General features: G+C 33.9%; 1 protein-coding gene across 2 annotated transcripts; it reads right to left on the bottom strand.

Annotated features, from left to right (window-relative positions):
- Positions 1–766: 766 nt before the first annotated feature.
- LOC123524017 (UV excision repair protein RAD23 homolog B-like) lies at positions 767–22,448 on the bottom strand. 2 transcript variants are annotated; one of them, XM_045301884.2, is made up of 9 exons: positions 22,258–22,448; positions 11,938–12,019; positions 11,485–11,564; positions 9,401–9,573; positions 8,774–9,035; positions 7,033–7,222; positions 4,332–4,462; positions 3,489–3,638; positions 767–2,906 (listed from the first exon to the last, which is right to left on the bottom strand). In XM_045301884.2, exons 1-9 carry the CDS (start codon positions 22,321–22,323, stop codon positions 2,787–2,789), a joined length of 1,254 nt encoding a protein of 417 aa, XP_045157819.2. In that variant the 5' UTR covers positions 22,324–22,448; the 3' UTR covers positions 767–2,786. The 2 variants fall into 2 exon arrangements, with proteins under 2 accessions (XP_045157819.2, XP_045157818.2); XM_045301883.2 differs by having other exon boundaries at positions 6,979–7,222; positions 22,258–22,445.
- Positions 22,449–23,344: the final 896 nt, after the last annotated feature.

Below are 23,344 nucleotides of genomic sequence, written 5' to 3'. Positions count from 1 at the left end.
CCGATCTCGCTCGTTTTGTAAACATTGACGAAGTACCTGCGGTACAGGAAGCGAGGTGCCTTCAGTCCTCGTCGGCACAGTCAGTACCGCAGGCACTGTTTAGTACCCGTGATGAAATGAACTCTTCAAACCTTTGTGAACTTTACCTTGGAACTCAGAACCTTGACCTTGCATGCAAAGCGCCATCAGATTATGGTGAAATTAAACGTGACCTTTGGCCGACAAGGGACCAGTTTTCTGTGCTCAACTCATTTTTGTATTATAGTGAACATTTATGCGAATCATTTCAAAATATTTTGAGAGATTATATGAGCGGACACAAATATAAACCTAGATCCCGGTATGAGCTAGGGACCAGAGTCTTGCATGTAACATACAGTCATGCTATAGTGAACACTTTAAGGTTTTCAAAATTCTTAATGGACATCAGATACTGACATGACATGCAACTGATGCTATAAACCTTTTATTCAATCATGACCTGGAAAACTGATCTTTGGGTAAAGCACTTTTTATGTTATGCTGCATTTTTCTGAAAGTAATTTCCAAATGGCTTAAAGGTTATCAGAAATGGACAGAAAATTGAATCCTGAATGGACACAATTTCTGCCACTCTTTGGTTGGATTAAAATAACAAGGTAATATCACAGGAATGATATGTTGCATATGTTTGACTGCAATCAACTTACGGTTTGTTAGCACAAATAGAAATTGAAAAATACAAGAAATAGCACCTCACAGTCTTGCAATAAAGAAAACTAAAATCTGAATTTTATATATTTAATTGACAATGCTTTATCATTCATTTTGAACAAAATGGTAACATTTTCACCATCAAACTTTGACACACATCAGTAATGTGATATATGGCTTGGGAGAATCTGTACAATTTTCCATCATTACAATGAAGTTTTTATTGTATTTATATCACCTAATAATCAACAACTGAACAAGAAGACATTACATTTCATGTATGTTTTCACTTTAATTTTTTGTTTACGACTAAGTAAAAGAGTTGATATTATGCATCTAAAATGGATGTGACTATACACATACACAAAGGACACAAAAATGTATTAGTCATTTTACAGAACTTCTTGTACATACTATATGTATAGGATTTAAAAGAACTTGGTGCTGCTGAAAAAGCAGGGAAAAATTTGCTTAACAATTTCAAATAATAACGTTGAAAAAAAAAAAAACACACACAAGAATTTTATGTCAAATCATTTGCTCTACTTGAAAGGTTAGAACTTGTAAAATAATACTTATACTTGTCATCTGAAACAATTTTTTATGTTAAGCTAAATCTGCTAATTCTAATAAACTGAACAAAGTTGTTTCAAATTTCATCTACAAAATAAACTGTAACGGCAAAAAATCTTTTCTCTCAGACTGAGACTGAAAGTGTTTTTTAATCGTTGCGGCAGACTTTTCACATAAAAATGTGTGCACCAAACATTGCAAATGAACCAAACTTCATGCACCAATAAGCTAATATATAAGCATGATGTCCAACACAAAATTAACAGAGATCAGGAAAGTTATCATAATCAGCATACAACATTTCTGTGTTCACTTACTCCTACCAGTTGAACGGTTTGACTTACTAACTCTACCAGCTTAACATGATTTATTTCATTGTTGTATATGCAAGCTTTTTAAAATAATATTTAATCTGATTAAAAATGATGTACTGAATCATGACTTTCTGATATTTAGTTTACATTGTTAAAGTGTATATTACATTTTTAATGTTCATCTGGAGGAATGTCCTGCCTACTCTGTTATAAAAACTGAAGTAATTATAAATTATTATTCACAAACATACATCTACACAAGTTTAATGTGTATTTATGTTTTATGTCATGTAATAGATCAGCCTTCCAAACTGGTATAACCAAATCACTCTAACCTTAACTGTCCATCACTGTCTGTCTGTGTATGGGCCAGACTCATTGAAAGGTTGATACCTTTTGTCTTCAGAAGTCAGCAGGAACATTTATCATTTATTCATCACAGATATGCCAAATTTTTGTTTGACTCTCCTAAAGTTCACCAACACTTTACCATTTTTTAAAGTACTGTAAATCAGGAAAATGGGACTACACTTACACACCTAAATCATGTTGCCCAACTATTTAAAGAATTTTTAGAAAATATAACCATCAAAAAAATGCCATATTTCAAAATGCTAACATCTTGATGATCTTTGTCAACAATATCATAGAGAGCAAGTAAAATATAGCTGTTGCTCGGAAAAAACGTTAAGTCAGCAGTGGTACACCATGTCTGGAAGCGACAGTCTGATTTTTCTTGTAGCTGGAACTCTGTAGGCCGACACATGCTGAATGTAGAACACATCACAGAGCTTTATTCTCTGGTTTAGCTTTCCTTATTTAACCACCATAGTCTTGTTTTCCTTTTTTTATGTCAATAATGCATGACTAAACTATCATCTAATTTCTCTCTGTTTCTTTAGAAAACAAAACACTTTTTCCATATTCCATATTGTCTTTTTTTTTTTTTTAGTTGAACATGAATATACATGTACCTGAATTTATCCAGAAATTCCTGTCAGTTTTGTATTAAAGGTAGGTAAATGAGCTTTGCAGCAATTAAAACTTAATAACTGAAAACAGTGTCCTGAAGCATTATGAAGTTCACTATCACTTAAACTTGAATACAGACTCGCCATGGTCTTAGATATAATAAATTATTTCAACAGTGAAATATACCATCCAATTAATGAACGTCTTAAGAAAAAAGGACTTTATGTAAAACTTTCAACTGTCATCATCATCAAAACCATGACTTAAAAGATAGTTAGCAGCTAATTCTTCATTCTTTTCACATGCAAAATATGCTTGAATACATATTCCTTCGGGAAATCCAAGGGCTTTTAACTGGAATAAGAAAAGATAGATATTAAAATACTAAATAACTAACTTGCGAACATTTAAATAAAACACTTTCTCCCAATCTCTCATTTAATTTTATCCCCCCATCTCTCATTTAATTTTACAAATAAACGAAAGACATTTTTAATGGCTACAATTTAGACAATATGACCATCAGATTTTCAGAATCTGATAAAGAGAAGAAGAACAGCATTGAAATTTAATTCGAAACATTTTTGCAAATGAAATTTAAATTACTAAAAATTTGTTGTGCATGCTCTGTTTTAAGTCACACAGAAAGTCATGTGAGAACTTTCCAACTTATAAATGTGGATGAAGACCAAAGTGCCACTCAACATATTATTTAGGTGCCTCTAGGCTCATTATTTCATGGAAAAGGCAGGCAACTTTGTAGAATCACTGACCCTTGGCCAGCAACCTGGGTGACTTCCTCAAATGAATACCCTAGCAGACTCTAACCCAAAGAGGTGACAAGCCAAGAGATGTAGGCAGCGAACTTGACCAGTCACAGAGGTCCATGCTCATAACTTTTTTTCAATTTCAAACCAGTATAAATAGAATTCTTACTCTATCAATGGCTTCTTTTTCTTCCTGTGTCACATGAATGACTCCCTCTCCAGGTGAACGACCCCCAGGAGCACCACCTCCGCCCCCTCCACTCTCTCCACCAGTCTCATTTAACATGGCAATAAACTGCTCTTGATTCTGACTGATCATCTGAAAACATATACATGTATGTACATTTTCTACATTGTAAAGTTTCTATATTGTAGATGCATATCTGCTTTGATCCGCACCTGCTTTGCTGGCTATAGCATTTTTGTGTTCTATTCCAAAGACTGGCAAATCTTAAGCATGGCAATTTCACTAAAGATGTCCATGACAAAAAGGTATCCTCTATATTCCTGCTGAAGAGATTTAGTACTGCTTTGAAAATACACTGACAGCTACCAAACAACTAAAGATTTTCTTTAGTAGCACTTTTAGCAACATAAATACTCTTCCCAGTCATATTATCAGTCAAGATGTCAAAAGTTCTATAGATTACCCTCTTGGTAGGAAATTTCAGGTGTAGAACAGTTTTCCTAATTAAGCAGATCTATTCTAGTAACTGTATTACACTCCAGGTGTAACTTTAATACTTAAAATGCCTTGCTCAAAACACCTTTTAACTAGTTTTTCCTGGCATAAGAATAGCTGTTTGGGTATATAAAGGTTAAGCTCAGCTTGTCAACTAGACAACTTAGTTCAAGTAGATACAGTAAATTTACTTTACGAGAAAAGGATATGAAAGAATGTCTCAACATTCATGGTGTTCATTATATGATTTAATTTTGTAAATGTCGAACATATATAATTATGTAACTCTTGTCATAGGTACTGAAACAGTTGTAATCACATCTGACCCACCTGTAAGAGTGTTGGATTAGATCTTCCTATCTGTTGTAAAAGTTCAGGTAACAAAGCAGGATTCTGTTGTAATAATGTTCTCATATGTTGAAATTGGGGTTGATTTCTTAAGAAAGCTAATGTCTCCTCTCCTACAATAAGAAATATGTATACTAGTATAATATCTGTTCATAACACATCTTAAAAGCGTCACCTAGTCTCTGTATACGAGATGGGCGAAATTTTTCCCAATAATAGAATTTCTTCAAACTTTGGATACTGAAGGACTATCATCTAAGAAACAAAGATATGCAATAAAAGTCATAGGTCACCAGTACTGGAAAAGAGTTATCTGCCCTTATCTGCCCATATAACTACAAGATAAACGAAAATTAGATCCCACAAGGAAGACAGAGTTTGCAGTATTTTGTTGTAGTTTCCATCTTTGTTGACTGATTTTTAATACCGTAAACAGAATTTATAATAAAGTAAATAATTTAGAAAATACATTAGTAGGGCAAATTAGTGACAAACTATAACTATGTGACCACTGACAGGAAGATGAATATCCTTGTATTACAAGTTTCTTATAGCAATTAAACCTGCCTAGGTAGTTTATAAACAGAAAAATTCATATATCATAAACTGATAGAAGAAATAAATCAAATTTGGGCCACAATGATGAACAATACCATAATTTCAATAAATCACATCAAACACAATCAGATCTGACACATACAATCTAAGATACAAAAACCCCACTAAAATTAAAGTAACATACCAGTATATCTCTGCCAAAAAAAAAAAAAGATCACAACTAGCTAAATCAAAAGAAACAAAGAAGCCGGTAAAATTTCTGTGACTTATGTCCTTTCTAAACTATTTTCCAATCTTCAATTTCTACATTTATAGGGGTATTCACTAAGTTCTCTGACTGTTGATTACGAAACAAAAAGATTATTGTATGCTTAAGAAGTTTGAAATGTATCCTAAACATCATCTGAATAAACACGAGTTTGATCTATTTTGTTACTGAGGCAGTATGTTCTAATGACTAACTTTGGCAATGCCAGTAAGCCTTAAAAGCACTTTCGAAAATAATTGTTATCAATTTTTGATGACGTAATTCTAATACATGCTCTGTGTGATGTCATCCAACCCAAATTTTAACATCAATTCAGTAGTAAGCAACGGAAACAGATATGCAGAACCAAGAACTGATTTAAAACATGCCAATGTTGAAAGCAGAGAAGTGTGCCATCATTAAAATCTTTGTTCTCAGGAATGACACCTTCAAGCATGCGAAAGTTTCTCTAACTAGATAATTTTACCTATCAGGATAACGCAACAAGTCACTTCCCTGAGAACACACTGATTCACTATTTATTGGATTTGAACATCTTAATCATTCTACATGTAGTTTAGCCTTTAGGCTTATAAACTTTGCTGTATTTGCAAGACTGAATGCTGATCTGCAATGGTTCAAGTCTGAATCTTCACAGGAGCTCAAGACAACTGTCGCAACAATGTGTGAATGAGATCTGACCTGGTACAGATGCAGTCATAGTCTTTAGATGTGGTCAAGCAAAATAAGAAATGCATTCAATATGCCACTACTGTGACATTTGAAGTGTTCCATATGCGTCTTACAATACATATTCAAATTCTTACTAACCTAGATGTCAACACTTTGCATATTTAACAGAGACAGCCAAAATTTAAACACGATTAAACTTTCAAGCATAGCAGATTTATTATCACACTGTGAACTTAATGACTGACCCTCGTATTTTCTGACTTTCCTTATCTTGCTGAAAATTGTTAATTTAAGTGATCTGTGTTCATTTCTTTAGATGCTGTGACCTAGATAATGAAATTTCTTATGACATTCAAAAATTAAAATGAGTAATTTGATATCAAGTGATACAGTTTGAAAACATAAAACATGTCAAACCTGTGGCTTCCCTTGTATCATTTACTCTTTTCTTTTAAGGTGATTACAGCAAAAAATTTGCTTTATTTGAAATACATCTTTTATCAAAACCCAAAGCAGTAAATTGTAGTGGAGAATGAGTGCCTAATGACCTCTAAAAGCATTTAAATCCTGAACTCGGGTGAACTGAAAACTTTTCAAGGTGGCCATAGAAATCTAACAATATCATATAATGATAAAAAATATGCCCTTTGTCTAAAAGATCTAAAGTGGGTAAAATACTTTTCAGAGCAAATCCTTGTCCATAATATATTTATTTTCTTCATATCTCCAATTTACAACAGATCATGGCCACCTTGATCTAAAACTCTAAGTCAATCAAAAATCAGTAAGTGACTGACTCAGTACAGTGACACCCTAAAACTGGAACATCTCAAAACTGGATCACCTGATCAATGACCATCAGCACTGAACAGCTGTACCAGTTCTTTATTCTTCTTTCTGAGTATACTCCCCCTTAATACCAAATCCCATTAAACAGAAAATCTTTTCTAACTGAACTTTTTCCTCTGATCAGAGATGTTCTAGTTTGTAGGGTTCTACTGTATCACGAAATAAACAAGCAGTGGTGGTTTGGTATTAACAGTGGTTGTTATGTTTGGACAACAAGCTGTACATCACAAGACTAGTCTACAATCACACGATCAGCATGCTGTACAAGCTGTAACAACCCACCAGAGAGTCGGGCCCCAGGAGGTGGCCCGCTCAGTGTTCCTGGACTAGTCGTACCCGTACCACCAGCGGCAGGCTGAGTGGCTGGTTGTGTTGCAGGCTGGGTGGGAGCGGGAGCCTGTGGGGTTGTCTCTCCTGTTCCTGCTGACTGTGCTCCTGCAGCAGGTGTTCCACCAGTCGTTGCCGGCGTGCCAGTAGGCTGAGATGCAGCTGGGGGAGGCTCCTCTCGAGGCATTTCTGGAATACCCTAATAAACAAACAAGAAAATTAGATGAATTGGTATCCCCAGCCGAATTGGTGTGTGGTGAGGAATGGTAAAGAAATATATCCGCAAAAAGTTTAGGATGTTACTAGGAAGAAAATAATTTCGTTAGTCAGGATCAATTTAACACAAAGCAAATGTTTTAAGTGTACATAATAAATGTATGTTACGTTTTGATCCTGACTAATGAATATATCAGGAACATAATTTATACAATATTTCTGTCAAGAGTAATGTATCTTGTGTCATATGATGTGGGTTATGGTACGATGCAGAACTACTATTTCAAGCTTGAATCAAATCCATTCAGACATAAGGGAGATACTGAGAAAGTGCATCAAACTTAATCAAAGGGGGCATAATTCAAGAAATATTGGTACCAGCGTCATGGTCCTTGTGTCATATGATGTTAAAAATGATGTGGAATATCTGCTTTAAGTTAGAAGCAAATCCATCATGTAATAACAGAAACAAAGTGCATCAAAACTTTCACAAAGGTGTGGACACAAATGCCACGGCAAGTAGGATAGCTCCCCAAACAGTAAAAAATGGCTACTTTATATTATTTTTAAAGCCTATTGGAATTGAAGAAACTGTTAGTGAACAGCATGGATCCTGACCAGACTGCGCGGATGCGCAGGCTGGTCTGGATCCATGCTGGTCGCACACCCACTATGTTGGTTTTCTCATGGCACGGCTCATATTATTATCCAAAATGTTAAAATGATATAAAACATGTGATTTTTTTATTCATTCTACATTAGAATGTTTTATACTGAAGAGAAAAAACATTTTTTTATAAAAGTATTCATATTTAAATGCAATTTTAACTTCTTTCCAAAGCAGAAGTGAAAAGATTTTACCTCTGCCAAGTGCTAAACTTATGGGATGGCTGTCAAGTAATTATACTGTACATTTTACCGATGGCTGTCAAGTAATTGTACATTTTACCGATGGCTGTCAAGTAATTGTACTGTACATTTTACCGATGGCTGTCAAGTAATTGTACTGTACATTTTACCGATGGCTGTCAAGTAATTGTACATTTTACCGATGGCTGTCAAGTAATTGTACTGTACATTTTACCGATGGCTGTCAAGTAACTGTACCGTACATTTTACCGATGGCTGTCAAGTAACTGTACCGTACATTTTACCGATGGCTGTCAAGTAATTGTACCGTACATTTTACCGATGGCTGTCAAGTAATTGTACCGTACATTTTACCGATGGCTATCAAGTAATTGTACCGTACATTTTACCGATGGCTATCAAGTAATTGTACCGTACATTTTACCGATGACTGTCAAGTAATTGAACATTTTACCGATGGCTGTCAAGTAATTGAACATTTCATCAAGACTAAACCAGAATTTAAATCTCAAAAGTTGAGGACCAGAAACAAAGGCCTTTGGAAGCAATTCTTATGAAAATAGTTAACTAGAACATTTAGCCCTGTATTTCACTGCTTAATACTTACAAGCACAATTATGAAATTTGTATTTATATAAAGTGAATATTTCTAAAATAAACTTACATTAAATAAATATTCAACAGCTCTATCAGGGTTATTGAAGCTGGCTCTCATGGCTCGCTGTACCTGTTCCCGTGGGAACCCCATGCTCACCATCTGAGTGACGGCTTCCTCATACAACGATCCAGTAACTAGGGCACTCTCGGCACTAGTTGTGCTCATGTCCGACGTAACCGAAGTCTCCGACTGGGATTGCTGTGATACTTCTGAGGCCGTTGTTGTTGTTGTTGCTGATGAAGATTCTGATGCTGTTGTGTCTGTCGTGCTTAAAAATGGAAACAATGAAATATTCTCGACCAAACAAACTTAAGAGATGTGACTGCTATTACTTGCAACTTACTGAATAACTGAGAGATGCATTCAAGTTTGTTCAACTATAGTTATTCAAAAGAAACAAATAAATAAATTCTAACATATTTTTTGTCACATTCTCAATTCATTATTTGCATATATCGATTTTATTCCTATACAACAATTAGTCATTAGTGTCCTGTAATCTAATTTGAAATGGTGTTACACTCGGGATATACTTCTAGTTCAAAAGATTGGTTAGTAAATAAAATTCTTGGCTATTGTTTACAATTTTGTGAAGAACTACACTAACAGACCGATCTTGAAACATGGAGATACCTTGTAGTATTTGAAGGGGGTTCTGACTTCGGTTCTTCAGTCTTCGGTTCATCTTTTGCTGGGGCCGGTGTGACCTGTGCTGTCTGTGTTGGGGTGGGTGCAGTTTCTGTTGCAGGTGGCGTTGATGTTGCCCCCGCTGCTGGAGTAGGTGTAGACACTGCAGCAGGCTTGGGCTGCAAATAAAAGTATTGCTTCATTCTGATTTTACACCCTGATTATAAGAATCTTTCATTGGTTGAAGGTGCAGATGGAAATATCTGGCTAGGAGGTACTAGTAACTGTTTGAGGATCTAACAAGTTACTGCAAAACAGATCATTAAGAGCCAGATATTTCCATCAGCACCTTCAACTAGTGATAGATGCTTTTTCTTGCATGACTTATTCTTCAGGTTTAGGAGTATATCACCAAAACACAGAAATATTTTATAAACGAATAACATCGTTACCAATATTTTACTTAACCATTACATGTTCTGCCGTACTGTCCCGTACTGAAAATATTCTGAAAAAGTTGTCCCCCTTTGAAAATGAATGTCATTTGTAAAGAAATAAAAATAAACAATTGCTGAAAACTGTGTTCCACTTAAATATGTAAAATTTCAACACTCGCATGCGATTGCAAATGAATCAAAACTAACATGTGTAACAGTTCTTTGAAAATGGTGAGTTTTTGAAGGCGTTTGACTGCCCGGAAGTGGGTCCATTTAGGAAGTCTTTTTTTCGGAAATTCAATGTTTATTTTAGTATACTGACACTTGTTGTGTTGTTTTTGTAATGATAGTGTGTATATTACTTATATTACTCTACAAAACAAGTGTCAGTATACTGATATAAGCATTGAATTCCGAAAAAAGAACTGTTTAAACAGGCCCCACTTCCAGACAGTCAAGCGCTTTTAAAAACTTACCATTTTCAAGGAACTGTTACACATGTTTGTTTTGATGCATTTGTAATAGCGTGCGAATGTTGAAATTTCACATAACTAGGTGGAACACAGTTTTCAGCGATTGTTTATTTTTATTTCTTTACAAATGGCATTCATTTTCAAAGGGGGACAACTTTTTCAGAATATTTTCAGTACGGGACAGTACGGCAGAACATGTAATGGTCAGGTAAAATATTGGTAACGATGTTATTCGTTTATAAAATATTTCTGTGTTTTGGTGATATACTCCTAAACCTTCAGTTCACAGAAGAAATAAATTGAAATGAATGCTTTTCTTAAGCACTATTCTATTATATTAGTGTATGAAATTACACATTCATTCATAAATTATGGCACCTGAGTCATCTTACACCCCGGAGTGTAAGACCAGTTTTTCCAGTACTGGCAAAAATATGGAAAAATCCTTTCCGGCATGCAAGAAAGTTCACTGTAGTTTGCACACAAATTTCAAGATCCTTGAAAATGGTTACATAGCATTATATTTAAGAAATGAGCCGTGCCATGAGAAAAACTACATCCATGCTGTTGGCTAACAGTTTCTCTAATTTTGTTTTTGTTTTTGTTTTGGATTTAACGTCGCACCGACACATGATAGGTCATATGGCGACTTTCCAGCTTTAATGGTGGAGATAGACCCCATGTGCCCCTCCGTGCATTATTTCATCACAAGCGGGCACCTGGGTAGAACCACCGACCTTCCGTAAGCCAGCTGGATTGTTTCCTCACATGAAGAATTCAATGCTCCGAGTAAGGGTCGAACCCACATCGATGAGGGGCAAGTGATTTGAAGTCAGCGACCTTAACCACTTGGCCACGGAGGCCCCCTTTTCTCTAATTACAATAGGCTTTGAAAGCGAACAGCATGGATACGCAGGCTGGTCTGGATCCATGCTGGTCGCAAACCCACTATGTTGGTCTTCTCATGGCACGGCTCAAATAAAGATTCAGTTCAATTTCTTTCTAACAGAAAGGAAAGTAACATAAATATTTTCTTGGTATTTTACATGCTCTTTATAAACAGTATTTCTGTTCTCTATAAAATCCTCACAGGGAACATCATGCTTCTAGAGACAGAGAATCCCAGAGAGAATCACCAACTGCTATGAATTTTAAATTCATAATAATGCTTTATATTTACCTTTGTTACCATAACAACAACAAAGTTCTTTTCTTCAATCTTGTATGTGCCGACTGGTTTCTCATCATCAAGAATTTTTCCTGTTAATATATGAACAAAGTCAAGATGCTAAATGATGTTGAAATCTGTACAAATAGGCTGTATTGTAAAAGACAATTTGAGACCTTACAAGGAATGGGTTCTACAGACTGTTTGGTGACTTAAGGATTTTTCTTCTATTTTTTGTCTAGCTTTGAGTTTAACTTATTTCAAACTTTAGTATGTATATATATATGGCATTGACAAAATCATGTAATAAGAATCTGTAAGGAAGACTGATAATATGTTAAATGTAAAATAACTTTTTGGGATTCTAGAAAATACTTAAAAATATTCAGAGGGTACATGACTTATCTATTATTCAAAAGTAAAAATAGTTATTTTTTTAAGTACATTTTAGTAACTGCTACCTACCTGCATATATAAGTTTCTGTCCAGCAGCTGGGAATGTTTCACTTCCCTTTTCTTTTTCTATTTTTTCTTTCAGTACTTTTACCTGTAAAAGAAATCAAAATTTACACACAATTTCATAAATCTTCAAAATTAAGGCATAAAATACCCATTATATAGAATTATATTCCTATATTAGAAATGTATGTTTTAAAAATTTTCTATGAATTTTTAATAACTTCCCTTTAATATGGAAGTTTATTTTTAAAAGTAGACTTCAATGTTATCTCTAGATAAAACAAGAGCTGTCAGAGGACAGCAACGCTCGGCTATTCAATAGCCTTGTTGATTGAATGAATACGAAAGTCGAAAAAGGGGCATAATTTAGTAACAAGAGGGCAATGAAGGCCCTGTATCGCTCACCTGACCTATTGACATAAAGATCATCAAGACAGTTTCATTAAGATATGGTCATAAATGTGGCCTCTAAAGTGTTAACTAACTTTTTCTTTGATTTGACCCGGTGACTTAGTTTTTGACCCCACATGACCCAGATTCAAACTTGACCTTAAAAATATTCAGAGAGTACATGACTTATCTATTATTCAAAAGTAAAAATAGTTATTTTTTAAGTACATTTTAGTAACATCAAGATTAACATTCTGACTAAGTTTCATGAAGATACAGTCATAAATGTGGTCTTTAGAGTGTTAACAAGCTTTTCCTTTGATTTGACCTGGTGACCTAGTTCTTGACTCCACCTGACCCAGATTTGAACTTGACCTATAGATCATCATGTTATGGGGCATGCTTTGTGCATGTCAGATCATGACAGTGAATAAGTGTGTGAAGTTTCAATCCATTCCAACTGGTGCTAATTTGGATCAACTGGCGAAAGTTTCTGGTGACAACAAAGCAAAGATTGGGTCGAGACATTTTCTTTTCCAAATGACACCATGGATCATCCTACATCGTTGCTGTAAAGTCGGCCACATTCTAATTATCGCCTCTGGGCGAAATCCAAATCGCCAAGTTTTTCTCTGTTTACTTAAAGTTGTAAAAAATTGATGCATACACAGCATGTAAATTATCGATAAACCCATAGTTAGCAACCAATCGTAATGTTTATATCCCACTGTAGTTTATCAATATTGTAAGCCGCCGCCATTTTGAAAATTTTCAATCGGCTTGTAAATGCCGGTAATTTTATCAAGTGCAGACTTAAACCTCCTTCAACATGATTTTATGCATCAATCGTATGTTATTTCTTGATTTTATTCAATAAATTACATCAAAATTTATTTCAAATACTGCCAATTTCTAAAAATGAATTACCCAGGAACCAATTCCACGGAAGTCTGAACTATCATAACAAGAGGACCATGATGGTCCTGAATCGCTCACCTCTTCCCACATGACCCAGCTTTGAGTATGACGTAGTTTTTTCTATTATTTGACATAGTGACCTAGTTTCTGAGCTCATGTGACCTAGTTTTGAACTTGATCTAGATATTATCAAGATAAAAATTCTGACCAATTTTCATGAAGATCCATTGAAAAATATGGTCTCTAGAGAGGTCACAAGGTTTTTCTATTATTTGACCTATTGACGTAGTTTTCGAAGGTACGTGACCCTGATTTGAACTTGACCTAGATATCATCAAGGTGAACATTCTCACTAATTTTCATGAAGATCTCATAAAAAATATGGCCTCTAGAGAGGTCACAAGGTTTTATACCTACTGGCCTAGTTTTTGACCGCACGTGACCCAGTTTCGAAACTGATCTAGATATCATCAAGGTGAACATTCAGATCAATTTTCATGAAGATCCATTGAAAAAAATGGCCTCTAGAGAGGTCAAAAGATTTAAATAATTTTAGACCTACTGACCTAGTTTTTGACCGCAGTTGACCCAGTTTCAAACTTGACCTAGATATCATCAAGATGAACATTCAGACCAACTTTCATACAGATCCCATGAAAAATATGGCCTCTAGAGAGGTCACAAGGTTTTTCTATTATTTGACCTACTGACTAGATTTTGAAGGCATCTGACCCACTTTCGAACCTGACCTAGATATCATCAAGGTGAACGTTCTGGCCAATTTTCGTGAAGATCTCATGAAATATATGGCCTCTAGAGAGGTCACAAGGTTTTTCTATTATTTGACCTACTGACTAGTTTTTGAAGGCATCTGACCCACTTTCGAACCTGACCTAGATATCATCAAGGTGAACATTCAGACCAACTTTCATGAAGATCTCATGAAAAATATGGCCTTTAAAGAGGTCACAAGGTTTTTCTATTATTTGACCTACTGACCTAGTTTTTGATGGCACGTGACCAAGTTTCGAACTTGATCTAGATATCATCAAGGTGAACGTTCTGACCAACTTTCATGAAGATCTTTTTAAATATATGGCCTCTAGAGAGGTCACAAGGTTTTTCTATTTTTAGACCTACTGACCTAGTTTTTTAAGGCATGTGACCCAGTTTCGAACTTGGCCTAGATATCATCAAGGTGAACATTCTGACAAATTTTCATTAAGATCTTTTGAAATTTATGGCCTCTAGAGAGGTCACAAGGTTTTTCTATTTTTAGACCTACTGACCTAGTTTTTTTAAGGCATGTGACCCAGTTTCGGACTTGACCTAGATATCATCAAGGTGAACATTCTGACCAATTTTCATGAAGATCTTATGAAATATATGGCCTCTAGAGAGGTCACAAGGTTTTTCTATTTTTAGACCTAGTAGGCTACTGACCTAGTTTTTGACGGCATGTGACCCAGTTTCGAACTTGACCTAGATATCATCAAGATGAACATTCTGACCAACTTTCATAAAGATCCCAGAAAAATGTGACCTCTAGAGATGTCACAAGGAAAAGTTTACGCACGCACGGACGATGGATGCCGGATGCTGCGCGATCACAAAAGCTCACCTTGTCACTATGTGACAGGTGAGCTAAAAATATTGTAAAAAGATCGCCAAGTATTGTTTTCGAAAAGATTACTAAATAAATCAATTAAATGTATAAATCTGAACAAGTTGATGCAAGAATCGGGCATTATCAAAGCAAGGGAATCGTAACATGCATGAAAACTTCTACAGCGTTCGATCAAACACCTGATAAATTTACGAGTTCCGGACGCATAAATTTTGGATAAAAATTTAAAGGCGACTTTTTTCATAGCAGTTTGACTTTATTTAGAAATGGTTAAAAGAACAAGTTTGTAAAACACTCATTTTACTAAAATGTTCTTTAAACTGACCTTTTTATTCTATTTTTTTTTGTAGTTTTGAAAATAGAACTGAAATAAATGAACTTGAATTTTAGTACATGTATTTGTTTTTATTCTTGGGTAAAATGAACTTTCATTTCCCTTCCTTTGGCACCAATGTCGGCTCCAGTGACACCAACTTTTGCCAAATTGCGAAAGCCTTGGCAACACCTAAGAAATATCCATAACTACCCCTGCTCGGTAGAACATGAGTCTGAAATTCTATCAATAGGAACACAGAAGTCTATCTTTACAAAAATTACCCCATATATATATAAAATAAACATCAGGAATGAAACGTAAAAAACCCGGAATGCAGGGTGTTTGGAATTTAGCGAGCGTGGTGAAGAAATAACACTAAAATACACCTACCACACTTGACAGTGTTCAAATCTGATACACTTTACGACAGAAATCACACATTTTCTGAGGTTTTCAGAGATTTTCATCTGTCGCCAAAGCCATTCGCTGACATCACAACAATAACAACAATTACAGTCCCGGGATAAAAATAAAAAAAGTAGCGATTTCCGAACTTTCTTACCTTCGAATTACATAAAAGGCATTATCATATTGCTCTATTCATATAAAAAATTATGGTACACAAAGTATTACATTTTACTACTAAAATTTAGATATTCCGCTGCATCAAAAAATGGATTCTCCCAAGAGTTACCTCCCTTTACAGGTTTTCCCAGTCAAATTTTGTAAATTATCTTTCAATTGCAAAAGGAATCTTGCGGATATTATAGACTGATATAAACAGTTAAATATTCTCATACTTATTTACCCGATGTACAAATTTTAAACGATAAAATAAATATTTTATCTTTATCTCGGCGCTGTAATTGTTGTGACGTCAGCGAATGGCTTCGGCGACAGATGAAAAATCTCTGAAAACCTCAGAAAATGTGTGATTTCTGTCGTTAAGTGTATCAGATTTGAACACTGTCAAGTGTGGTAGGTGTATTATAGTGTTATCTCCTCACCACGCTCGCTTAATTCCGATCACCCTGCATTTTGTTCGTATTTTCAGGCGACCCTGGGTTTTTGACGTTTCATTCCTGGTGTTTATTTTATACTCTCCAGTAACCACAAATCGTGATACCCTTAATTTCATGATACCGGAAAATTTGCATGTAGCTCGCGCACTGTTTTGTTTTCTGACCTGGAAGTCAACTTCAGGAACGTCAAGTCATCTTCTGCACCCAAAAAATGCTCCGTGTAGTACGTGAAAGTGGAAGAAAACAGTTTTACTTCCCATACTAACGTGAAATAGTATATAACAGATTAATGCAATAATGCACCTTACTGCTTCCATTAAATTATATATAATACATCGATGTTTCCTTAAAATAGCCTGTTACAGCCGATTGTTTACATTTTGTACAAGGTCACTGCCTCGGAAGACTGGTTCAAACACTTTAATCATTTTAACGAAATGGAGAGAAAAAGGTGCTACCTTATATGGTAAGACTTGAAAAGACTTCTGTACAGTGTAAAAAAATCCTGAAGTATTGTTGTTGGTTTCTAAGAAGGTCATGCTGATTTGTCTCAATCAAAGCATTTTATCAATGCAAAGGTAACGGCCATATTCATTGATGGATAGCTTATTCATTGTAAACTTCTTTGTAAAATTGCTGTTGGTTTATAGAAGCCCACCTCTAGCGAAACGATAATACAGGCAGTATTCTCCAACTATCTTTGGCAAGAATGGTAATTTGTGTATGCAAATTAAACCATAACAGTATATTTGTGTCAAAAATGATAGAAAACGAATAAATAGCTAATGTAACAGGGTCTCTGTTATTGTAGTACCTTTCATTCCATTTAATTCAATCATTTCGCAAAGGTAACGAAAACTGTTCTACCAATCTAAATGGAATTTAGTTCCGATTGATGTTTAAAAATGGCAGTGTCCATCAGTTAGCAACATAAAATACGTTTTGAAACTGTGGGGATAAAACGAGGAAAGAGTTTCACTTTATCTAAAAGGAAAATAGTTTGAGTTTATACAATTATTATTCATGAAATTGCGCGCTGTTTCCTGGTGTCCAGACGTTTCCCCCCCAAGACAGTTCCTCCCAAGACGTTTCCTCCCAAGACTTTTCCCTCCCATTTTGGGGGGGAATTGTCTCAGCTTTTAGGATGTTTCACCCCCAAATTCATTTAAGGTATTAAAAGATGTCATATAACATACAGGCTAATAGATATGTAATAAAATGAAAGATATGTATGGAAATAAAATATAATGCAGCAATTGTTTTTAAAAAATGTGTTTAAAAGAAAAATACCAAAATTTGGTAAGGAGACATATAATAATATATATATAAATATACTACATGTTTTAATATTAATAATAATTAGTATTAATTGGGAAAAAATACCAATTACTCATTATTTAGCCCATGATGGTTGTGAGTTACCTTAAATAGATATATATATATGTTTGCACTCATTAAAAGTTTGTTTTTCAAGTTTGCTAAAATGAAATACGGATTACGTAAATTGATTTCTTTTATGTTTCTTTGATGTATACCTCCTGAAAATGGTAGGATTTTTGGGTACTTTAGTCTTAGTCAAATATTTGTTACTCGATGTTCCATTAACATCATTAAATTTTAGAGTTACATCACTTACACTTTAAATAGATGTTATGATCTGCTTTTCAATGGTAAAATATAAAGAAGAAATTCATCACTTAATGTTCCCAGTTAAATTCTATGAACTATAATTATATTTGAAGATGATTTTATTTACAAGAAGTACTTGATAATAATATTTACTTTCAGAAATTTATAATAAAATCTAAAGATTAAATGAAGTCTTCAATCTAAATTAAATGTTTGATTGGATTACCTCACATAATAAATGTGGCATTTATCACCTTCAGTAATTACCATTTAACACTTTATTAAGTGAATGCAGTGGATCCTTTTCTGTAACATTTATCAAAGGAATTGCCAGTACAATTTGTTTACACTCAATTATTACTTTGAGAAATATCAATTAAATTGAAAGTTATATATTTCCCTGTTCATATGTTTCAGCTTATTCGTTCATTTTTAAAATGTCGGAAAAAATATGCGTGTGATTCTAATTGCAAAATATTCAGTAGTTATAAGTACATTACTCCTTTCTGAAGAATTAACATGTTCATAAAAGTTTCCCCTGTGCGAAAAGGAGTTTTCTGTATAATGGCATCAAATGAAACCAGGATATTTTCCTGTCATATTAGAATTTATTATTTTTGTGTCTTAAGATAATTTTGCTGACATTAGAATTTCATTGTAGTTTTCATATTATTATCAAAAAGCGTCAAAGTCAGTAATATAAATAAAAGATATAACTCCTTTGCATGAAAATTTCAATCTGTGATTTAACCATTTTAGTAATATTGTGTTGAAAAAAGCATTATTCATTTATTATATAATTTTGTTCTAAGTTAACAGGTCAGAATAAAAAAAAAAACGCTTTTATTTCACTCATTTCACGAATGTACAAATTTTTGGGGATATTAATTAACAATATATTTGAGGCTCATAAGAAAATTAATGATATGATTCAGTTCTCATTAATTAACGAATCATATTCACAAAATGTGCAGGCTGATCAAGATCTACACTGGTTGCAAAGGCAGAATCAATCATGCCCAGCATGATTAGGGTCCAGCCATTTGCTTTTTTTCAGTATTTGCTAGTTCCTTATGTTATTAAAACCACATTAATTTAAAACAGATTGGACGGCACACCGCCATGGACATTTTTCTTGAAAGATTTTTGGTTATAATTTCTGCTAATAGCATACATGCACATATTGTTATATATAACTGAAGAAAGTTTGATTGGCAAAAGCTCATTTTTAATCTTTGCTAAATCTTGACCAGAAACATACATTTTTTTTCTACTAAAACTTAAGTACCAAATACAGAGATTGATTTTCAATGATTTCTGCTTACAAGTGTCTTTATTATTTAAATTGACTATTTTGCATTATTATTTTGAATAAAAACACAGTTTTACAATGAGATTATTATTATTTTTTTTTTATAGCCCTAATCACTGACGGTGAGTAACTTACTAATTTATGTATACAATACATTGTATTATTATCATGATTATTGCTACAACAACAGTGTACTAGAAGTGAGCTAGGAACTTTTTCAAGAATTGGTATCTTTGAGGAAATTTACATCAAATTACATACAAATATTACATAATTTACATCATGAAAAATAAATAAAAATACAATTAATGATCATGATGATTAAATACTCTTTTAGCTTGGTGTTGCTCATAAATAATTTGAAAATGTTTGATTCATTAAAGAAAAATATTCCATTTGAGAAGTAAAAACATCTGTAAAAAAAGTCATACCCAAAATGTTAAATAAGTCAAATAGAATAATAAAACAAGATGTTTTTTTTAAATTATTTTCTGACTGTGTCACTGCTATGTATGACGTATGTATAAGGGTCACTTCAACTGTGTGTCCCACTATATCATAAATGTCCAAAACTTTTATCTAAATCATTCAATATAAAAAATATCTCCTGCAAACTGGTTTTTAGCCATAAATATCATAATCATTAAACACCTGTCACTGTGTGTTTAATCACAGGTGTTAATTTAATCAAAAGGTGTAAATCACACCTTTTCATAATTTAAGTGCTAAACTGAGGGAGTTCACATTTTTGTATCTGAGAATTTGTATCTGACTGGAACAAATTATATATACAATACAATACAATACAGAAGTTTATTCAGCATAAAACATAACACATATGCTTATAGCCTATACAAAATTAATGTTCAATGATAAACATATTTAATAGAAATATAAGAATATAATTGGGAGAGAACTGTAGCAGGTTACGCTTACGATTCTCGAAAATGCAAAAATCAAATAAGTGAGATAAGTTTTACAAAAGTAATATCGGAAGAGCGTTAATATAATTTTTATAACTAACAATTGTTGAATTGACGAATTAACAAAAGCGTATATTGTACATCATATTACATATATTCTGAACATTGATTAAAAAATCATAAAGAAAAGGAACTGGAGTAAAAGATAATTTTTGTTAAGTTAACCAAATTCATTGAGGCCATACCTCAAAATAAATGATGAAATTAAGGGATAAAAGGTTGACTCAACAAGAGCTATATTTTTCTTTGAATGTCCAAATTATATCACTAAATACTTGCTGCAGTTCATTACAAATGTACACTTTATTTCAATACAATCCAAGATTTAATATTAAGGTGTAATTGTTTAAGAAACAAATTATTTAAAAATTGGGGGTGAAACGTCTTGGGTATAACTAAATTGGGGGGGGGGGGCAGACATCCCAACTTTTTCTGAATGCCAAGTGGGAGTTTTTGCTTTCCGAAGTGGGAGATTGAGGTGTTCAAGTGGGAGATTTTATACCGCGGTAATTATGTTCATGATAACGAAGCTTTTAACAAATCTAATGATAATATAAACTTATTTGCCCTTATAAAATCACTAGCCTTAAAAAAATTCACTTGTCTATATCTTATTATTCATGCATTTTTAATGTTTTGGAACAATAATACATGAAGCCTTCTGTGCAAAATTAAATAGTTATGGCACTTTAAGCACTATGTCTAAATTCAAAACAACACTGAGAATTAAACCTGCACTTCTATTTCTTTTGTTGGAAAGAAGACTCCCCAGGTGAATTTTACATGACAAACAGTACAGCTGTTAGAACTGTAAAAACAAAATGTATATAGCTAAAAGAATAAAAGTTCAAGCAATAGAAAATTTACTGTTTGATTCTCATCCCTGTCAACCAGTATTTAAAACCCCTGGCTCAAATACTTTTATTGATCAAAATTCTGTTATCCAAAATTGAATGTCCGGGTATTGTTACACTTTCGTAGATTTGCCTAAATCTCCAGTTAAAAGGATGTGTTTGACAAATTGTTATGATGCAAAGACAGTTTAACAGCATTTGATAGTAAGTGATATTAAAATTTACCATGACATTTCCTCTTATCAAAATAATTTAGAGAAATGTTTTTTAAAACCTAGCAGGTTGACTCGGCGACCATCTACTTTCAATTTCAAAAAGTTACAGAAAAAGGTAAAGCCAGTATAATTTCTAATCTAAATTTGATTGAATTTAATTAGATATCTAATGTCTGGATTTTAATTTCAATTGTGACACATTAATCAACACCTGGCTTTGTTAAATCGTGTAATAAACAATAATCAGCACGGGTAGAATAAGGTGCGAAAATATCTGAAAGCTGTTGTTTACAGACTCGTCAGTAGTGATACAGTATCAGATAGGCGCAAAGAAATGGATTATTTCATAATTTTTGTGTTGTTTTTTTTTTTTGTTGTTTATGTTGTTTTGTTGTTGGTTTTTTAATCGGGAGATTGAGACTTCTGATCGGGATGATCGGGTTTAACAACCAGAATCGGGAGAAACCCGATCGGATCGGGAGAGTTGGGATGTCTGGGGGGGAAACTTCTTGGGAGGAAACGTCTTGGTGGGGGGAAATGTCTTAAGGGGGAACTGTCTTGGGGGGGAAACGTCCGGTATTCCTGTTTCCTTACCATAACGGAAACTGGTTACTCGAGGGTATATATATGGAGTAACTTGTAAAGATAGACCTCTATGGTCTTATTGATAGAATTTCAGACTCCTGTGGAACCTCCAAATGTAATAGTCTTGGGGAAAAATGTGCAGCCTCGACCGGGACTCGAACCTCAGACCTTCGGATCTTATCATGCCAACACTTTACCAATTGAGCTACTGAGGTCACCCGATACAAGAACCACTACACACCAAAATTTTATGCGAGTAGGCGAGAGGTAAGTTTACATCCTGTTCTGTTAAAATTCAAGTTGTATATAAAATTTATTTCATTCAGTATAAGAGACTATAATCTGATGTTGATGTAAAGTAGTTTACTTGTAATGTTTGAAAGTTAGACTGAATACTGCCATGCCTAACATGACCGGCAAAAATTTTGTTTTGTTACCCCACCCATATCAAAAGACACGTTTCATAGTTAATTACCGGCTCGTCCTCTCCAATTTCTATCTTAAATGTTTGCTGCTGTAATGTCTTTAATGTAATTATCATTTTGACGCTTCTAAAAGATCAACTTATTCACAAGATTAACGGAAATTCGAAACAACACCAAAAATTTTGTGAAAGTAATGCTGTATCCGCCATTAAATGACGTCACTTTTCGGCAGACGCTCGTATTTCTTTAAAGAAGTTTTCTTCAATATTTTACATTGATAGATATCTATTCATGAAATAAGGCATGCCGAAATTATAAGCAAATTGGTATAATGAAATATATATTTATTAAATAAAAATAAAGTGGAACGTAATTTAGACTGGCTATCAGTACGGATACTGAACTAAAGTTTGTAAGGTTTAGCACCACTAAATCCGCCTGATATCTTTTCCGCGTTTATTATAGAGTTATTTCGACATTTTCTGGAATATCATATTTTCACGTACGAAAATATGTCACTGAATGACTTTTATATAAAAAAAGCTACAGTTCATTAAATACAACGCCATGAATTTACTCTTTTTCGCTTATGTCAATGTCTCTTCTCGTGACACAAAGCAAAGAACTAAAAATTATTTTTATAGCTCTTTGAACAAAGTTGCCATTTGTATCTAGCATGCGATGGGAACATGTCGTATCACGACTTTAATATCACGAAGGCTAGAAGAGTGTTGGGAGCGGGGCTCCATGGCCACAACGGACTTGAACCGGCAACTTCATTGAACCTTTATACAGTATACGTACTTCCTGTTTTAACCTATGGCTTAGAGATTATTTTGCCACCACCAAAGCTAATTGCTAAACTTGAACTCTTCCAAAAAAAGACATTAAAACATATCCTTTCACTTCCAAATAGTGTTGCTGACCCTAGTGTATATATTCTGACTGGTATGTTACCAATACAAGCTATTGTTGACTTGAAAATTCTTAATTTCTTAAATAACATTTGTAATCAAAGTGATAATAGTTTAGAAAGGCAGATTTTTGAAAGACAGTTTAATGTTAAACCTTGGACTTCGGCATCGTGGGCGAAACATGTACAACCTATTCTTACGAGATATGACCTTGGTGATGTCG

Source organism: Mercenaria mercenaria, chromosome 3 (genome assembly GCF_021730395.1).
Source record: "Mercenaria mercenaria strain notata chromosome 3, MADL_Memer_1, whole genome shotgun sequence".
In the NCBI taxonomy this organism is placed as follows: Eukaryota; Metazoa; Mollusca; class Bivalvia; order Venerida; family Veneridae; genus Mercenaria; species Mercenaria mercenaria.
The sequence above is the reverse complement of the archived record's forward strand: the minus strand, read 5'-3'. Positions and strand labels throughout refer to the sequence as shown.

Coding starts and splice junctions, on each gene's coding strand:
- LOC123524017 (XM_045301883.2), bottom strand. CDS start 22,323: ATGATAATTACATTAAAGACATTACAGCAGCAAACATTTAAGATAGAA. Junction 7,223..8,773: donor CTGTTGAATATTTATTTAAT/GTAAGTTTATTT, acceptor TTTGTTTATTAG/GGTATTCCAGAAATGCCTCG. Junction 4,463..6,978: donor TCCTGGGGCCCGACTCTCTG/GTGGGTTGTTAC, acceptor TTCTTATTGTAG/GAGAGGAGACATTAGCTTTC.